This window comes from Alosa pseudoharengus, unplaced genomic scaffold, assembly GCF_046254945.1.
Source record: "Alosa pseudoharengus isolate Yale_2024_CS ecotype anadromous, Long Island Sound unplaced genomic scaffold, YU_APseudo_1.1 YU_APseudo_1.1_scf_3, whole genome shotgun sequence".
Taxonomy (NCBI): Eukaryota; Metazoa; Chordata; class Actinopteri; order Clupeiformes; family Clupeidae; genus Alosa; species Alosa pseudoharengus.
Genome location: NW_027468718.1, coordinates 19,502,770 through 19,522,582, shown reverse-complemented (window position 1 = coordinate 19,522,582; position 19,813 = coordinate 19,502,770). Strand labels below are relative to the sequence as shown.

At 43.6% G+C, this 19,813-nt stretch overlaps 2 protein-coding genes across 3 annotated transcripts; both read right to left on the bottom strand.

Moving 5' to 3' along the window:
- Positions 1 to 7,772: 7,772 nt before the first annotated feature.
- On the bottom strand, positions 7,773 to 19,151 carry cops8 (COP9 signalosome subunit 8). Of its 2 annotated transcripts, none has more exons than XM_076262566.1 (7): positions 19,007 to 19,151; positions 18,226 to 18,296; positions 18,091 to 18,139; positions 15,863 to 16,004; positions 10,022 to 10,129; positions 9,312 to 9,374; positions 7,773 to 8,361 (listed from the first exon to the last, which is right to left on the bottom strand). In XM_076262566.1, the coding sequence occupies exons 1-7, from the start codon at positions 19,082 to 19,084 to the stop codon at positions 8,282 to 8,284; spliced, it is 591 nt and encodes a 196-aa protein (XP_076118681.1). In that variant the 5' UTR covers positions 19,085 to 19,151; the 3' UTR covers positions 7,773 to 8,281. The 2 variants fall into 2 exon arrangements, with proteins under 2 accessions (XP_076118681.1, XP_076118682.1); XM_076262567.1 differs by having other exon boundaries at positions 15,863 to 15,995.
- On the bottom strand, positions 12,127 to 14,071 carry trim63b (tripartite motif containing 63b). The gene is made up of 2 exons (XM_076263477.1): positions 13,925 to 14,071; positions 12,127 to 13,790 (listed from the first exon to the last, which is right to left on the bottom strand). Exon 2 carries the CDS (start codon positions 13,756 to 13,758, stop codon positions 12,721 to 12,723), a length of 1,038 nt encoding a protein of 345 aa, XP_076119592.1. The 5' UTR covers positions 13,759 to 13,790; positions 13,925 to 14,071; the 3' UTR covers positions 12,127 to 12,720.
- Positions 19,152 to 19,813: the final 662 nt, after the last annotated feature.

Genomic DNA, 19,813 nt, shown 5'->3' with positions numbered 1-19,813 from the left:
GGGTGAGTGTCTAAGATGGAGAGAGATGCTAATAAGAAATATTGGGAAACTCAGAAAAATGACACCAGCATGTTTGAAAGCACTTATGTTTTGTTGTGTTACTTTCTTTAGATGTGAAATTATTATAATACAGACCTATCGATGGCAGTATGGTATTTCAAATGATTTCATATGATTCATATGATATTATCACGTTATTACAATCACTGTGCTTTACTGTCATTGTGTTAATTGACGTCCACCCTCATATGCCTGGGATACGGTTGTGACTTTACCTCCCTCAGAAGCCTGCTGTGTGTGCTTCAGAGAGAGGCGTGTGTGTGCACTACAGCTTAATTGGATCGGATCCGTTGTGTTGACTCAGATTTTGATTACAGTTTACTTTTGCCAGGGGTGACCTCCAGGGTTAAGTGATACTGGAGCGTGTGAGTAACTATTTACCTTTCCCTCTTAAAATTAATCACAGCCATATTTTTCAATTAGTTGTGGAAAAAACGGGTGAGGTGTTTTAAAAGAGAATTAATTAGGCAGTGGAAAGTTTTGCTTCTTCTTTTTCACCATTTTCCCACCATTTATGGTGCATTTAACACATTTGGTCACATTGGTGTGAGAAGCAACTTCACCATGATCAGAGATTGTTAACACATTCAATTATTTACAGATCCTGTGGCAATAGGTATTATCCAACTACAATGACTGCAGTTAGCCTCCCCGAAGAGAGTGTGTATCAGACTGTTTTCTTTCTGAATAGTAAACGCTCACATATGCAACAGTAGAAACCTATAGAGTATACAAACCCCCACATTGTTTTACACATTTCCCCCTGTGAGGGATTGGTGTTTAAGTCCTTCCTCAACACGGCCCTCCGTCTTCATAACACACACAGCAGATGTGCAGCATCACCAGACCTACTGTGTCCCCTGAGACGGAAATGTAAGAGACTAAAGGGCTGTTCCAAGGGCTGGTGAATCTCTACTCTCTGCTCTACTTTCTGAAGCCAACTATAGCCTGACGATAACCAAAAGGCAGTTGTTTGCACACATGAACACATGAACACTGAGCAAAAAATAAATAAAAATCAGTCTCATGTGCTAATGTCATTAAGAATAAGAGATTAACCATTTCCAAGGTACTGTAGTGATTTAAGTTAACCAAAGCTGAACTACTGTGTGACTCAAAGAAAAGCTATGTGTGGTTTTAAATAAAAAATCTTCCCATGAATTGATGCCACTCTAGACCTTTTTTACCATCTCTGCTTCGGAAAGTTCTGCAGCCTCCTGCTCATGACCTCAGCGAGGTCAAAGGTCATGCCAGTTAAGCCTGGGAGAGAAATGAGGATCTGTCTGTTATCTTCATGCCGTTGCACTGGTACCGCATTCCCACAAGAAGAGCCTCTGCTTCAGAAAGACCTGCAACTTCTGCTCATGACCTCAGAGAGGTCAAAGGTCATGCTAGTTAACCCTAGGAGATAAATGAGGATCCATCTGATATCTTCATGTTCCCGTACTGGTACCAGAATGTAACACAAAGAGCTTCAAACTTGTACAAATTGTGTATAAATGTTGTCACTAAGGAACCGTATCAACATTCTTTTAAAAGTGTCAGTATTTGTGAGTGTTAGTGGTAAAGTAAAGAGGCAGAAGCAAGTTTCCATTACTTGAACACACATCTAGTAACTTCACTATCTTAAACAAAACCATGCAAGTCACTAACAAGACAGCCAAACATTATAAGGGGAGATGGTATTTTCCTCTCCCTCTAATTGGAGTTGTGTGCTCATCGGACCACTGCCTTCACCAAGGGTTCTCATTGGGGAGGAATTTTCTGTGTCGGTCGCACCATATTGTTTGAATCAAAGCATCATCGTCCTCCAACATCTGTACTGGTTAATTACGACTTCAAAGATCGTCTCGAGCCCACAGCATCAATCACACGGCCTAGGCAAGCAGCTCCTTTTGGAGGCTCCAATAAAATCTTCTCTGATTTATACTTAAAGCTGGGGGAGGGCCACCTCCTCTCCCCCTCAACTCCGCAGTTCACAGCCTCTGTCTGAGCCACTGAGTCATCAGCTTGCATGGAAACATTTAGTTCCCCAAAGTGGAGGAGCACAGGGATGTGGATGAGTACCGCTTTGTTTAAACTGACTGACTTTCCCCAGTTTTGCACTCTCCTCAGACAGACAAATGGTACACACACACATGCATGCATAATTGTTTCCCAAAATTCACACTGCTTAACATTTTGGCAGTGCTCACAAATGGCTCTTTATGAGAAATAGCAGTGGAGGAGATGTCAAAGTTTTAAATAGGAAATGAGTAATGGATTGTCGTTCCTTGGACACTAACAAGGAGGCCTACAGTTGATGAAGACATCAATACTGAGTTCGAGAAAGCAAGAAATGACACTCAGTGTCTAAAAGCTCGGGATGAGGAAACAATGTTGAGAGGAAATTGTGAGGTTTCCATTGTAACTTTCTCCTCCTCCGGCAGAAAGCAATATACTTCACTATATCCTTTAACATTCCACATTCGTTTCACTGGACTACATACCAAACAGAATGGCTCCAACAAACAGTGACTGCTCTGCATCAGACATGGTCGCTAGTTAAGGTTAGTGTCAAACATGGCGAGATGTATTTTAACCCCTAACACATGTAAGCAAAGACTAAAGGGGCCTGAGTATGGAGGGGGCCTCTTGTGGCTAAAATCTTCAGGAGACACACATGGTCAACAGATGGCCAAGCGTTGCTGTATCTGTGACCTCAGTGAGTTCGAACAGCTGGCCTAACTATGTGATGTCAGACATGCCCCAGGGACCCTGTTTCAGTCGCCACATGAAGGTGCAATGATGACAAAAAAACTGTCAAAGGTGCACAGAGTATTTTCACTATGCCCACAGGGTTAACACTCTGTTTCAAATAGTCTCTTGTCTAGTGTTTACCTTAAGGTGGACGAGTCATCGGTATTTACAGTCTTGGGTTGGATAACCCACTTGGGGACTGATATGTTGTACACTAATTCAGCCAAGCAAGTATTCAGTTCAGCAACCATTTTCCACATTAAGTATACACTAAATGCAAATAGCATCAAGACTAGCTAGTCAAGTAATAGAAATAGTAATAATTTACCCCTTCCTCACTGTATACATTACAGTTTTTGCCTAATTGCTTACACACTTTTTGCAGAATTTGGCTCATTATGTCAAAACTCTACACACAGCCAAATAAGACAGCACTTGGAGATAAATAACTCACATCTATGCCAAAATGAAACACTGCAATCAAAACTCAACAATCCTTTCTAAAAATGTAATTATTGCAACAAAATTACTCTTTCAAATCAACAGCAACACACTGATGGGTTTTATATAAACACTGCAGTCTTTGTATTTCTGTTTGTATTGTCATTTTCTCAGACTCAGTCTTCTGTGATATGAAAGTAAATTGCTGCAGTAATCAACTGACATTTTTGCAACAAAAGTTTTTACAAAAAACAAACATTCTTACAGAAATAAAGATACATAGAATCACACTTATAAATGCAATACTGTAAACAAATAAAACATGTACAAAAAAAATGCAACAATACAAAAGTAAAAAGAAAAACAATTACTGGAGAAAAATATTTGTGTGTGTGTGTGTGTGTGTGTGTGTAGTGAGGGTGGGGTGGGGGTTTATGGATCCTGCCTTTTGTTCAAATCTGGCCACAAGTCCTCATTGACATCGCAATTGATGTCCTCTCGGGCTAGGCAATGTGGACAATATCACCTTGTGTGCCATATCCACCCTTGAACTGAGCCCACCTCAATGTCTCTGCATGCCCCTTCTATTGCTCGCGAAAGAGGCATGCAGGCATGTGGTTGGTGGTCATATACTCTGAAAATAATTCTTCGATAAGTTTTAGAAATGGGGAGTAAAGGGCAAATACAGAACTGTACACGGGTAATGTAGTAGTGTCATTGTGAGTTTTTTTTTTTTTTTTTGCATCAAGAGAAAATTTTAGTTAAATCAAATTTGCAAATCAAGTTGATGTCCATTGTTGATGAATTTGACATCAAGATATTCGGTATGTAATTTTGACAATATTATAATTATTACTAATTCTGAGTCAACAATAAATTGAATAGCAGCTCTCGGATGAACGCCATTACATGGATGACAAAAGGGCGGGGGGGGGGGGGGGCAAAGATCTCCACAGTACAGTAGATCTTGAGGAGCTGTTTATTGCATGTTGAATACAGTGGCACTGTTTATGTAAATAGTTATTTAATTTTGCCATTATTGACCCTCTTATCTATGGATTTAGTAATTAATATGAATAATAAACCACCTTCGCATTGATGTGCACTTGTGACATTATGACAGCTGGCTGTCATAATGAGTGCATAGGGAACCGCATAAAGTGCAACTTTGAAAAGAGAATGGCTTCTGCAGTCTGTCTCTTAGTGTCTAAAAATCACTTGATCAATCACACTCAATTGTGTTTTAACAATGTTTGAGTTCTGATTTATTGATCGAACGGTCTGTCTGCCTGCCTCTCCTAGTTACTGTGAATAAAATGTGGGAAGACAATAATTAAAACAAGTACATATTTAATTAAGACAAGAGCACAATTTAGTGAAACACGCACACCATTTTATACAACAAACACACACGATTTAGTAAAGATGAGCGCATGATTTAGTAAAAAGATTGAGCCCAAGTTCTCTCGATACACAAAAGAAAAAACCTCACAATGACACCTCCTGGGCTCCAAGAACCTTAAGCCGTGGGCGTGGCCTACTGGTTAGGGCTTCGGGCTTGTAACTGAAGGGTTGCCTGTTCGATCCCCGACCAGTAGGAAAAATGTGGGTGGGGGAAGTGGTTAAGCACTGCTCTCCCATGCCCACATCCACGGCTGAAGCGCACTTGAGTAAGGCACCTAACCCCTCACTGCTCCCCGAGCACCATTGTAGCAAGGCAGCTTACTGCTCCGGGTTAGTGTGTGCTTCACCTCACTGTGTGCTCATTGTGTGCTCTGTGTGCATCACTAATTCATAAATCGGATAAATGCAGAGACCAAATTCTTTGTATACGCAAGTATACTTGGCCTATAAACCTGATTTACATTTACACATTTACAACTTGATTAGATCCTTAGAAAAGTCCCTAACATGCACAATCCATTTCTTATCCTTTCACTCTATACTTTACATGTTTACATTCTTGACAGCAGAGGGTACATCTGTAGTTGATAACCCTTAGAAAGAGACAGGCATGATATAGCCCTCAGGCATGTGCTATCCACATGACAAGCACCAAGTGGCCGCAGTTCCTGAGGCTGTCCAGCGTATATTTCATAAACATTCCTGATTTCCCCAGACTCTGGGATGCTCAGCCTGTGCAAAATGAAGAGTCTCTCCACTGGAATGTTGAGGGAAGGCACAGTGACAAATATTTATATGGAATATTCGCTGCCATTTGTGGATGAGTGTTGTGTGTACCTCTTTGAAATTGACTTGCTGCCCCAAGCACCCCCCCCCCCCGCCTCCCCAACCCGTTTGCAGTATCACGAGATGAGGCCTGTGACAATAATTAAGACTCATTTCCAAGCTAGCTTTAACTGGCTTTAGAAATATATATTTTCATGAGTCATTGGGAGTAAAGTAAACCTCCAAATGTAGACTAGATGCACAGAAAAAAATAAACTTGTGGAAAAAGAAAACACTTCCCAAACGTATGTTTAAAGCTGGTGATCCACCTGTGTTGCAATACAAAACCAAATTTTGAAACAGATGGAATGGCTACAGGTTTGAAATCACTTTGATCTATACTATGCTTAGTCTGCAGATAAATGAGCATCAATGTGTTTAAGTATTACGAAGCGTTTTTAACTAGCCCACTGAGTTGAGTAATGATTGATACTAAGTGATACAGTTTTGTAGTCAAGGTCATATTGGGCCTCCCTGTCTGGCCCCACAAAAGGGTTTTTCACTGAATGTTTCTGAAGTAACCACACACCTTCTCCATGGCCTAGGATCTTGAGCAAATAAAAATACCTCTGCCAGCAACACAGTTGTAAAGTCCTCAGCCCTGGCTACTTCCACCCATCGCTGCGGCTGTGCTTCACCGCCCTCCATCTGTTTCAAGTTCATTCTGCAGGGCACTGATGTTTGGTGTGGGCGGGCAGCATCCAGTTTTGACAGGGAGCTGACGTTCATCACAAAGAGAAGAATTACTTATGAGTGAGAGAATGGGCTGGCCTGGACTAAACCATTGTACCTAATCACTGTGTGTTAACCCAATTGTTGACTCCTAAAGCTCCTCAGGGATAGGGTTGGGTCAGAGATAACAGATCAAACTGCTTCTCATAAACCAGCATACATCTGGCGAGATTAAATGTTGCTACGTGATGCTACGTGATGCCCTAGGTTCATTCAGGCCTCTCAAGAGTACGAACACCAGCAGAGAACCCGGGGTCTAGCATGCCAACAGCACACGTGACCGTTAACAAAATCGCCATCGGACAAACTAAGACTTTCCACAAGCCCTCTTGGTCAAACCCACACTTTTTGGTCTCTGTAAACTGAAGTGACTGCTGAGGTAAGCTCAAAAGACACAATTATCCAAAGAAAACAATCCGGAGTCCCCCTTATGAGGGAGGGAGGCCCGCAGGCCTGGTACTGTAAACAGGGCAGTATACACACAGCCCTCTGTGCCGGAGGCTCGGTTTCTCCTGTTTAACCACGCTAGATTCATTTCCTATGACCCATTCTTTTCATTGCAGACAGAGGAGGCATTTGGTCTGCATGTTTAAAGCCGGGGCCCAGATGTTGTGGGGACCAACACTCAAGAGGAAAGATGCATTTTTTTTTCTCCTTGTTGTTTTTGCTTTGTTTGTGTTGTCCGAGTTTCCTATTTTGTCCTTTTCACTGTCCCCGAGGATCAAAGGGAGCTCAAAGTTTGCTCCTCTTTTGATGACTGGGATGAATTTCACATGATTCAGTCATGGTCTGGATCTGGCAGATGGCATACAGATAACATTGTACCTCATACAGCCCTTGGATGAGCTAGCCAGACAGAACAGCTTTCTAATGTTAATGTCAGCAAATGAAATCACTTTGCTGTGTTTGGACAAGCATCGATTCATATTCTGTCTATCTATGTCTGATACAACCTCTAAACTCTAAAGACATGTCTTTGACCTTGAAAACTTACAGAACTATCAACTACTCTCACCAAGATTTGGAGGGGGGCAGGCTTTGCTATGGAAATACAGAAGATTCATTTTGTTCGAAACATGCACTTAATTCCGTTCCAAACATACACACATACACACTGGGTTAAAGGCAGATTACCTTGAAATTCACTGGTTCTTTGAGAGCCTACATGTGGAAGCCGCATAGTGGTTCAAGAAAAACATGAGCAAATCCTGCTAAGAGGCAGCAAAAACAACAATAGTTTAGAGAGAGAGAGAGAAAGACCACACAGAAAACACTGATATTCTAAAATTAGAAAGACAGGAAAGTTGAAATTTGCAATAAGCCATGGAGTTGTTGAGTGAAGAACAATGAAGCAGTGTGCCCACAAGTTCCTGTTTCACCCAGACCCCTGGTACGTCATTGCTGAGTGCCAAGTATGACACTTTTGCAATTCACACAATGACCCTTTTGCACATCTGGAGCTAAACAAAGAGAACAATCCATTCATAATCTCCGCCATTGTAGTCCATCATCTATTATTCAAACATCCCTTTAAACCATCCTTATTAAAATTAAAAGCCAAACCAGCGATCTGTATCTCACAGGCTTTAATCAGAAACTGTTCAGAGAGATTCAACACAGCTGTAGACCACACAAACAATGGTGCCTAACAACTGCCAAAACACAGAGCAGTTTGATGTTCAGATGCATTTTATGGGAAACGACACTCTTCATCAATGCTGTTACGATAACATTAAACATCACAACAGTTTACAACATCCTTCTGCGCCGCCTTGACCTTCCACATCATGAAGACAACAAACAAAAGATAAAAATGAAAGAAAAAAAAAAAGAAAAGAAAAACAGGTTTTAGGTTAGACCAAGCTGGGGTGAATATTTGGAGGGGGGGGGGGGTGGGTACTGCAGACCAGGCTGTACATCGAAACCACGGCGTGCGGACATTAAAGTGGATGGCAAAGTCCAAGATGTCCTTCTGGGCCAGATTGGGGAGAGAGGAGATGACTCTCGCAGTGTCATCTGTGAGGTGGCCAAGGCGTAGGGAGAGGAGGAGAGGAGCAGGAGGAGGAGGGGAAGCCGTTTATCAGTTCTCAAGGAAAGCCACGTAGTCAGTGAGTCTGGCCAGCTGCTGTTCGTTTGGAACCAGAGAGACAGGGGGCGGATCTGTAGGGGAGAGGGGGAGAGAGAGAGAGAGAGAGAGAGAGAGAGAGAGAGAGAGAGAAAGAGAGTGCATGTGAATATGATGGAGCCACAGACTGATCAAAGCCAAGAAAGTGCCAAAACGGACAAAAGCAAACCTGATTGTGGGAAACTGGTGACGTAACAATGATGTAAATAGCAGGGGCTTTACAATGCAACACCTTCTACCCTCCATGCCCTCTATTCTCTGCACACAGGCAGGAAGGGTCTCAGCCAGGCAACACTGAGAGTTCAACTCTGAGAGTGCAACACAACACTGAGAGTGCAACTCTGTGTAAAGAGTGCAACTGAGTGAAGCTCTGAGAGGCCTGGGATTTCTGGGCCAGAGCTGTATGGTTGGACACAGCTAGGGGGGAAATCCTCAGGGGAGGCTTTGGTGGACAAGCCTTGCAGACAAAAGTCTTTGAGGACCGAGCTACTGAGTCTGCTGAGGTTGCACTAGATAGATCCTCTACTTTCACAGTGCGTTGCAAGACTGTGCACCACTGATGTGATGTGATGTGAGCACGGATCAGTTTCAGTGTTGTTGTGTCTCTGGCTACCTTCTTTAAGTGCATGCTTTTAAATAGCATGTATTACCTAAAGACAAATGTGACATATGTTTACATGGGAAATGTTTAGAAGTGGGGCGGCAGCGCACAAGTGTGTGTGTGTGTGAGAGAAAGCAGAGCTGCAAAGTATGACGGGGCAAGACGGGGGGGGTGTCCGCGGGGGAGAGAACAGGGAAAATGTGGCCCATAATTCCCGGCGGTGGACACAATTCCTTCCATGTGAGTGTTACGAAACGGAGTGGGGGCGGGAGGCCCAGGGACAGGCTGCAGGATACAAGCTCTCCACGGCAAACGCACAAGTGTGGCGAGGGTGACGGGGGGGGGGTGAGAATAGAAGAAAAGAAGAGAAACAGTGTCCCCTACCTGGCTTCTGCGGCATCACCATCCGCGTGTTGGGGTCTGCCTGCCAGCCTTGGCTGACCACTCCTACGCATAAAAGGGGGGGGGGAGTACAGAGAGGAGGGGAGAGAAGGGGAAGGGAGAGAGTGGGAGTCAGAGTTGGAGAGGGATGGGGAGAGGAGAGGGAAAAAAGTTCAGCAGAGGTTTAATAGCTGCGCGGTTGCACCCGCTCCCACATTTCACATCAAACGCTCTCTGGCTGTAGCCTAGTAACAGAAAAATTCTTTGCCTGCCAATGAGACTTAGGAAAGGCATGACTGTGGGCGGGGAAGGGCACACTGAAAAGGTAAACGGAGGGAAAAAGAACTGAAGACACAGCAAAATGAACAGCACAGAAAGAAAGGTCAGAGAGCCTGGCAAGAAGGAGGCATTACAAATGTGAAAAACATGGAATGATGTCGTACAGCAGGCAATTGTTGACTGCAAATGTAACGTTACCAAATAAAATAGAAATAGTAAGAAACAGTACTGAAATGCTGTTAACTACTGTTATTACACATTCAACACAACGTATGAATCAAAAATGTAAAGTACATTTAGAAAAGTATCAAAGTATAGTATAGAAAATCAAAATATAGAAAAGTATCAAGAAAAGTCATTTGATTTCAGAGAATAAGAGCACTAAGAAGAGCACTAGACTGCTGAGCAACAGCACAGTGCACACCAACATTCACCTTTCACAGCGTCCTCCACAGAATACCCCACAAACGCAGCAAAGTCTTCGGCCATGATGGAGGTGTAGGCCTGAGCTACTAGCCCATAGGCTCTCCTGCGGGTGGACTCTGGAACAAACACACACAAAATCATCAGGATGGCAAGTATATTAAACTTCAACAGGAGTGATTACATTTGTAAGCAAAAAGGCAAAAAACGGATTAAAATTAATTAGCTGATGAATGATTGTTCATTTGCTGTTTTGGGAAGTTTACTTTTACCAAATACTGATACTGCAGACAGAGAAAACACAGCTGTGATGAATAATGAATTAGACTGACTACAACCGCTGGCAATTCCATAATGTCCAGCCGATGGTGATAAGCCTGAGACCAATTGTCAGACAAACAACAACAGTGCCACCAGGTGGCGCCAAATACATTCCTTCACCAGAAACAACTGCCTATGGGGGGACCGGACCAGAACCAGGAGTCAAAAGAAAAAGTTCATGACAAAATGAACGAGACAGAGGGAGGGGGAGAGGGGGAGAGATCAAGTTAAGCAAAGGAATAATTTAATGTTTCCCTTAAATGAATTAGCTGAAACGAATATACTTCCAGCAAATCTGAAACATTTTATGTGGTCACTGAAAAAACACTGGCTACAATTTATGCTGTATTCCACTTAAAAAGTTCATTGGCAGCGTGACAGAACACGGATTTAGCTGGCTTCACACACATCTGGAGGATCACACTGTGAAGCAACATCAGCTAGTTGATTATCTGTTGACAGACAAATCGTATGGCTGGATGGAGGACCTTCCAGAAGGAGCTTCCAGTTTCCACAAGGAAACCTGTAGGTCAAAGTAAAATAACTAAATAAATAACTTAAAAAGACTGTTGAGTTCATAAGCCTACACTACCTATTTTATTTGCATTTGGATGTGAAATTCTTGCACCAAAATGTATCAACGGGGTTTGTGGTCATGAACACATAGTGGCTGTCCAAAAATAAGGTGCAGTCAGTGAGTATTGGAAGAGCAACAAGTTTGTGGAAGTCAATGAATACTGACTAGTTGAGCTGAGCTGATCCAATCTAAATCGCTATGGTCCAGTTTTAAACATCATTGCCCTGATATTCAAATAGTGACAATTGTTTCTGCAATATTCACAGACATGGATGACGGGCTAAGGGGTGGAATGGGGGGTTGCACCAAATTCACATGTTGTGTTATTTGGAGGCTTGGTCGTGTATTTGTCTTAAACAGAAGATTTCATAGAATATCTTAAAACTTATCAGTTGTTAAGGTCAGGACCTGGCCAGTCATTGCTGCCAAACTGGTCACGTAATGCAACATTTCCATTACAACATATGTGGGGTATGTGTGCCTTGGCCTGTATGTAAAGATCACTTAACACACATAATAATTCCCTCTCTACTGAGACATTGTGCTGTTACGTATGTGTCGTTCCCACCAGTAGTTTGTCTTCTAATGACGGTCACAAGATGTTTTGAACCGTTTAAGTTTTACAGCATGGCAACATCCAGTGTTTACAAACACCACTTTGGTTGCAACACCGGTAAGGCAACGGTGTGTGTGTGTGTGTGTGTGTGGGAGGGGGGGCTATAACAAGCATGAAGGTTATGGACAGCTGCAGCGACAGAAAAAGCCGTTTGACTTCACCCCCCTACATGCTGTCCCAACCGGTCCTCTGGCTTTGTTTTACATTAGGACGTTCTTTTGTCTCGTCACTTCTAGTGTCTACTCTGACGTCCTATTCCAGTTATAACCAAACTGAGCATGAGCAATGGAAAAGGAAAAGACCCATCATAAGTGTTGTACGTACTGGGTGCGCCTTCCTGAGAATGTAACTTATCTGTGGGCACATTTAAGTTTGTTTTTTGTTTGTTTTTGTCTTAAGTGTTTTTAATACACAATAAAATAAAACCATGACCTAGAAAACTACTTGGTAACGCAATTTCGAGTCTATTTCAGTGGGGATCACGTTTACTGACATGGTATACTAATACAACACCTTCCTTTTGGCCTCCTATAAAGGACCATAAGTTGCTGAGCCAGGCACAAGTAAAGGGGGAGGGGGTGGCAATAGGAGCCCAGCAGGCCTTCATGGCTATCTATTCTCAGCACTAGCCTCTCAGCCTCTTGACATTTAAAAATAGCAGTCACTTCTCACCAGCCATGGACGGCATTCAAGTCAGGACTGGGTCATAGTTTAGAAGTCAGTTAGAAAGTAAGGAGCTGTTCTGGAGGAGTACTCTCTGTGTGTCTGTGTCCTGAAAAGTCAAACATCGGTTGATCTTGTTGGGAATCAGCAATTTGAAACATTTATTTTTGTTTTGTCAATGTTTTAATGGCCAGTTAGAAATTAGTGACATTCAGGCAAATGGATTCACGTGCCTGAGCACTTTACAAGACATTCTACATTCAAATCACAGCTACTGCTGTGGCAGAAGAAAAAAAAAAATCACAGACTCCAATATTTTTAGAGGATTTCTGACTCACTAATGAGACTTATGGAGTGAAAGTGACGAGAGAACAATACAAAAATCTTTCTTAAAAAATACAGTACATTTCGGCTACCATACATTTTGTATAAAAATACTGTCCAAGGCACCTTTGCAAGTCAAGTTGTTCCGTTCAGAATTCATTTAGACAAACCTAAACTCCTAAAACCAACGTCAAAGTCCTCGAGTGCATTCACTCCTCTTCCTCCCCTTCGGCATCCTCAAACTCATCATCGTCCACCCCAAAATCCATCTTGGCCAGCAGTGCCTCCACCTGCTCCGTGTTGATCGTGAAGTGGTCCATCCGCTCGAAACCCGGCTCGGGCCGCTCCTCGGCCAGCGAGCCCTTGGCCGCATCCTTGGTCTGCGTAATGAGGCCCTTGGAGGCCTGCAGGAACTCGGCGGCACCACTCTGCTCCAGCGCGCGCACCGCTGTGTCGGTCAGCTCCGAGCCCGCCTGCAGGCGGTCGCCGTAGCGCGAAGCGAGCCCGCGCAATACCGCCACCTTCTCGTCCTGCTCCTTGCCAACTCGGTCGAGCAGCGTGGCCTTGCGGTCCTCCAACACGGCGTATAGGCCGTCGAAGCGCTCGCCCAGGTTCTGCTTGGCGCGCTGGGCGTTCTCCTGCACGGCGGTGCACGCCTCATCCATCTGGTTCAGCAGCGCCTGCAGCCGCCCGTTGCCGGCCACCAGCGCGTCAATGGCGTTGCTCAGCTCGGCCTTCTGCGCCTGGTAGACGCTGGCCAGCGGCGACACCTCACAGTCCTTGTGCGCGCCGAACACCTTGCACATGGAGCAGGTGGGCACCTGGCAGGTGATGCAGTAGATGTTGATCTTCTCGTCCTCGTGCTCCTGGCACATGGGCTCCTTGCCGCCCTTGGGCTTGACCGGCGCCTCGGGGGCACTACTCTCGCCGCTGCCCTCCTGCTGCTGCTTGTAGATGTCGATGATGTTCTCCACCAGCAGGTTGCGCTGGAGCCCGTGCACGCCGTGGCGGTCCAGCACCACCTCGAAGCGGCACGTGGGGCAGCGGAAGACGCCGCCCGAAAAGCGGTAGGGGTTGCGCGAGTCGTAAAGGTCGCTAGCGCAGCTCCGGCACAGGTTGTGCTGGCAGGGCAGGATCACCACGGGCTTGGTGAACATGTCCAGGCAGATTGGGCAGCTCAGCTGCTTCTCCAGGCTCTCCATCGAGTTAGGGGACCCCATCAGTGAGCCGGCTCGTTGGATATCCATGTCAACAAGGATCTGACCTTGTCAAAGTCGTGCTAAAGGGGCGAACAATGTTCGGATATATGTTTGCAAACGGTTTGGACACTTCTTAAAAAAAAAATCAAGCTCCTTCACACAAATGAGCTTTATGTAAGTTTACAAAAGTAAACAAAGAAGAACAGGAACTTACGTTTTTACTCCACTAGCTCTATAGCAGCTTGTCCAGTCTCATGAAGTGCATTTGTTCTACTGAGGGCATGGTGGCCCTGACTTTTTATACCACCCAACTGTCAGCCACTGACACTTGAGCCAGCCGTCCAATCCAGTCACACATTCCTCCCTGCTTGTTTTTAAGTCTGTTTTCGGAGAACGTGCCCCCCAACCCCCTCCTACCCCCACCTGACACTTTATAAATGCCCCGCTGGGCATGAGTCGTGTCACGCCTTTGCAGTGGCCAGCCCCCCCTGCTCTGGTCCCTATCTGCAGCAGTGGCCAGCCCCCCTGCTCTGGTCCCTATCTGCAGCAGTGGCAGTCACCCGGCCGGGGGAGGGAGGGGTTGGGTGTGGGGGACACGGGAGGGGTATCGGACGACTGATAAACACAGCACATGTGATGTGTTGCAGGACAGCTCACAAAGAACAACCGTGTGCCCTGGGGGGAGTACACAACCGTGTGCCCTGGGGGGAGTACACAACTAGTCACTGCCTCCGGAAAAAAACATGATTTAGCTTGTTTACCCCTTCACCTGTTTTTAGAATGGAAAAACAGTACGACATGTGGCTTTCCACTCACCTAGTTTATTTAGAGGTCTAATTCTCTGCTAACTAAATGTCATCAATTTACTATGGGATGGGTATGATATTTCTCAAGTCAATATGTTTTACATTGTGCTAAATCCAGTTCCCTTTGGAGGTACACAATTTCCTTCTGATTTTGAAAATAACTATGTGCTTATGAAAAGAGCTACTACTGTCCTAGTTCGTATAATGTGAGTGTGTTGTTCCTACTATATCAGCTCTTTTAATCATTTGACTGCTGACTCGTGAAAAAACAAATATTTTAACTGAGACAGAACACCCAAGACAAAATTTACACACAAATCACCACAGTGAGTCATTCTGCCCATCTGACTGTAATCACAATTTGGGCTTCTTTGAGGAGAAAACAGCTGCTATGCAGGTGTGCTAAATGACCCGAAAGGCGAGACTATAACACATCTATAGCATCACTTCACTGGCGTGAGGGTGAATTCATCGTGTCTGTCAACTGCACTAACACAACTTCATTTCAACAGCACATGAGCAAAATGATCAGTTCACGAAGACAGTACATTTCTGAGAAACAATGGCAACAAGAGTACTGTACTTGTTTGGTCGGCACCATATCAACCTCACATCTGCAATAACTCTAACTCCATCTCTCTCTCTGTCATATTACTCATCTCAATGTAAGCAATGAGGAGAAGTTGGACCTTCAATAACCGACTGCAAATAAACTTCAAACCTAAACTTCTCATTTCCATTTGTGTCCAAGAATGGCTTTAGAAAGCCCACACAATCTTAGCTACAGTTCTCAGACCTATGTACATGTATTGTAATGTTTACAACTCTTCAGGCAAACCTGGCTTTGTTAGTCCTACCTGTATGTAGTTCAACTCATTTTTTTTTGTTACATTTATTTCTAGTCGTACACAGAGAATCAGAGCTCTATCTGTTTCCAGAAATACCATAGGCCAAACAGAGACTTACAATTACATGCGTTTGCAATCATGAATACAGCTATCAACTAAGTGACAGTCCAACTCCCAAGCATGTTAAATTATTTAGCTTTGCTTTACAACCGGGGGAAAAACTGACAAACACAGAGGTATGCACTACAGTGTAGCTAGGCCTATGTCCAGGCTTAGGGGACTCTGCCAAGAATCTTAAAAAGCTTTGCAAGTACAATCGGCAGAACCAGCACTAACAAAATGGGGCTGGGGCAGGTGCTGCCTGCAACCAAAGGAAAAGGCAGTGGTGTGAAAGAAATCACCACTCCTCCTCGTTCAACCACCAAACACCAGAAGGAACTGACCACAGTGACTCCCAACAGAGCCCCAAAACAGGCAGGCAGGAAACCCCCCGTGTACCTTGCAGTGCCTCCATAATGGGCCCGATGCTCTCAGACCACTGGAATGCGGCGATGGCCGTGTAGATCCCCGGGAAGTCTCTCTGCCAGATGTGCTGTCCCACCGTCCAAACTGCGGCCAGCTCGGGGTTCGCCTGTAAATCCAATCACAGCGGAGTACCAATGTAAAGTCCAGCTGGGAAGTGATTAAACCTGAGGCCCTTGGCAGGAACAGGCCAAGTGCCCCCTAACTACAGTACCTCTTTATAAGACAGAATCACCTTCATGTCATCCTAAGTGTATTTTCCATTAAAAGTTTTTTTTATTATCAGCAACTTATATCATCAAATATAATGTCTACCATTTTAAATGTGCAAAGCTCTCCAACATTAATATCTTATGGTCAGCAAACATATTTGATACATTTGCCATCAGAACACCAAACATCTACACTCAACCATAAATGTTTGATTAAAATAAACCATAAAACTAAACTAACTTCAGACAATGTGTCTCAGCAACTCCAGAAATAACTATATGTTTACATACTAATCCATCCACATTAATACAAATTTTAACTACAACCTCTGTTTGAATTACAAATCATTTTGTCTGTAACCAATAGCCTAGTCCTGTCCTTGAGCACCACCATGTGGCTAAATTCAATCATGTCAATTCCAATTCCACTTATTGATTCCAGTTCCGTTCAGTAACTTTATTATCCCAAAGGGAAACTTATCTTGCAGACAGGTAGGTTACACAAAAGACAGACAAAAATATATATAAAATACAACAGTACAGTACAGAAGACTGACAAGCAACAGGGGACAACAGGACAGGACAACAGACAGTACAAGATGAGATTACCACACACCAGACAAGGTATCTACTGAGAGGTCAGCCACATACTGTGTGTGCAAATTCAGCATATTTATTGCACTGGGAACAAAGTACTTTTTGGTCCTATTGCAAAACGGGATGCCACACGTTTTTTAGGCTAAAACATTTTATGTCACTTACTGCAAACATCACTTAACCAACCGCAAGCTGTCTGTGTCCTGAATACACTGTAAAAAAAACCTCGATCTCTGTGGACAGCCCAGGCTCCAAAAACGGCAATAAAAACAACCTGGGCAAACCTAGCCCATAAAAACATAACAAACTGTTCCAGCAAATCGCAGACGAGATGCGCGCTTAGGAGAGTTTCAATTTCACGGGAGCAGCACGGGAGGGAGGGGGAAGAAGTAGCAAGCGAGCTCTGTTTTGTTTGAAAGTCAACAGAAGTGACGTTACCCAGTATCGCTTAGAGCAGGGGGTTCCCAAACTTTTCCACGATAAGGCCCCCCAAATACCACTAGGTTCTGGCCAAAGACCCCCTTGATGTGTTATTAAATCCATCGGCAATACTATGGCAAATGTAAAAATACATTATGCTAAACCTAATAATTATTTTAGCCACAAGCACTTCGCGATGGAGCATACAGTGTGTAAAAATTGTAATAATGTTCAGATATGTGACAAATTATTATAATGGCATTGTATAACAACCCTCATAGTAATAGGTATATTTTACATTTTTCAAATGTATTTATTTGTTGCTTTTATTTTTCCTTCCAACTTGCTGAGGCCCCCCTGGCGGCCCCCACTTTGAAAACCACTGACGTAGAGCACCTTTAATGGATGGGGTGCTTTGTAAAATCTAGTATGGACGTAGCCCTACGGAGGACCTGTCTCTCGTAAACAGCCATCGGTTGTGTCTGAGTGCCTATGATCTTACCAGGCACTCCCACAATATGGCTTAGGTTCCTACTGATTCCTCATTTTGATTCTAAAATGTTAAATGTAAGAATAAATTGCTTAGATAAAATATAAATAAATATGTATTCTTTATTCCATGATCAGTCTATACTCTAAGTCTGAACTTTTACATTTTTAAAAAAGAGAATATTTATTCACAGGTATTGATACACGCATGGACATATGCATTCAAGTACTAAAGCCTTAAGAAGTATACAGATCAATCTATAGCAGCTAATTCAAATAATCCTAGGCATACTTAAGCGTATGGTACGCTCCCGCGTCTGCGTCCCGCGCACGCGGCACTGGTGAGCGTGTGACGAGAATTGCGTCATTTTTACAGCATGCGTCGCGTCTTTGAGTCGACCGAATTTTAAACACGTTTAAACACGTTACACGTTGCATTAATTACAACAATGCTGACAAGATAAATGCTTCCAAAATTGTACTTACTGTTTTGATAGCTTGAGGGATCCTCTTCCAAAGATATCTACCATTGTTCCTGGGAGTAAAACAACATCCATAAGCACAAAGTACTAGAGATGAAAACAATAGTTTATACTGGATGGGAAAAATAGTGAGGCTTACATGTCGTTGTGCAGCAGATAAAGAGCTAGTAGTTGTGAATAGACTTGTGGGGTGGCAATTCCACCAGGTGCCTGGTGAGAACAGACATCATCATCAACAGCTGTCACAAGTTTGAATGCAACGCATTTTGTTAACCAACACTACTACTATACCCTAGCAGGTAACTCGAAAATTCGCGCGCTGGCACGCTCTGGCACACAATGGAACAATTCCCTGGCTTGGGAGTTTTGCTGGTGACAATCACAATGTGGCAACAGAAAACTAGACAGGCTAACATAATTAGCTTGAGGTATTAGCAAATCGCTTTATTGACATTCTTGAACCCTCTCAGTTTTTAAAAGCAAGCTAAAGTTAGATGCGACAGAAACCTCACGTTAGGTAGCCGCAACTGACAACTCTCCAAGATTCCTGATTATGCCATTCTTGACAGCTTAAACTGAACTGTTTATGAAGCCACTGACTTGCCATCATGCAGTGACAAATTAATCTAGCAAGGCAGATATCCACTGACGTAAAAAAGTCAGCCTAATGTGGTTTCTCAGCCAATGTGGTAATGACGACGGGGTACAAGAATCCAGATTAAATTAATGTTTCTCAAGCATTTAACATCAGCCAGATAAACTCTCTGTAGGCTACTGTGGTAATTTTTGTTATTAACTTTCATTAGCTAGCTATAGCTAACGTTAGCTAACGTTAACGTTACAATGAATTGTGGCAAATCGAAGCTGTCTCGCGGAAAGCTGTGGTAGCACTGCTCAACTGCCTTATGGTAGTCACATACCTCTAACTCTTGTGTTTCGCATTGCTCCAGAAGTTTGTCAAAATTTTCAGACATCATGACTGCAGATGGCATTTTCATAACTATAACAGTGAAATTGCTATCGCCATTGCACTTCTTCGTGGCTATTTCAAGCGGAGCACATTCCAACAAATGGGAACGTTACTGCCCTCTTTTGGATTGGCATGTACATTATACTAGGCTATGGAATCAGGACCATGGAAAGCAGTGGTGCTTTGGTTTGGTTATCCCATAATATTGCTTTGTGTTGACTGCTAGTGACAAAAGTCAACGACTATGTACCGTACAACGTTTTAATATGAAGGAGAAAACAGAGCCTGCCTCCATTAATCTCGTTATTACATGTACAACAGGTGGTACAATTTGTGGTGGAGCTTGGAGGAACTCGGTTCCTGCACCCCCTGAATTTCAGCCCTCACCTGTAGTAGCCCATGGGCTCCCCCACCTCTTGTGGGCAATTTAGGTAGAAAAATGGTTGGTAGTATGGTTGGATATAAGGTTAATAGGTTATAACATCGCTGGCCCATGAGATAGCCTATGATGGTGTCGAGGTCCAATCCTGTCAGTTTTTGCTACGTTCACTCATTCTCCGATTTTGATTTTTTTTTTTTTAATGAGTTAGGAATAACCATTTAAGTAAAAGTGTGTGTGTGTATGTGTGCGTTTTGGGGGGCTTCGAGATGTTGGAGTGGTGCTTCCTGTGGTCAGAATATTCGATCATAGTAGGCTAGGCCTATAGACTTAAAACAACATCTTCGTACCTTTGTAGCCTACCCGTCATACACCGTA

Excerpts from the sequence above, each read along its gene's own strand:
- trim63b (XM_076263477.1), bottom strand. The coding sequence starts at position 13,758 with ATGGATATCCAACGAGCCGGCTCACTGATGGGGTCCCCTAACTCGATG.
- cops8 (XM_076262566.1), bottom strand. The coding sequence starts at position 19,084 with ATGAAAATGCCATCTGCAGTCATGATGTCTGAAAATTTTGACAAACTT. Across the intron at positions 18,297-19,006 it reads GCGAAACACAAGAGTTAGAG|GCACCTGGTGGAATTGCCAC; the intron begins GTATGTGACTAC and ends TGTTCTCACCAG. Across the intron at positions 18,140-18,225 it reads TATCTGCTGCACAACGACAT|GAACAATGGTAGATATCTTT; the intron begins GTAAGCCTCACT and ends TTTTACTCCCAG.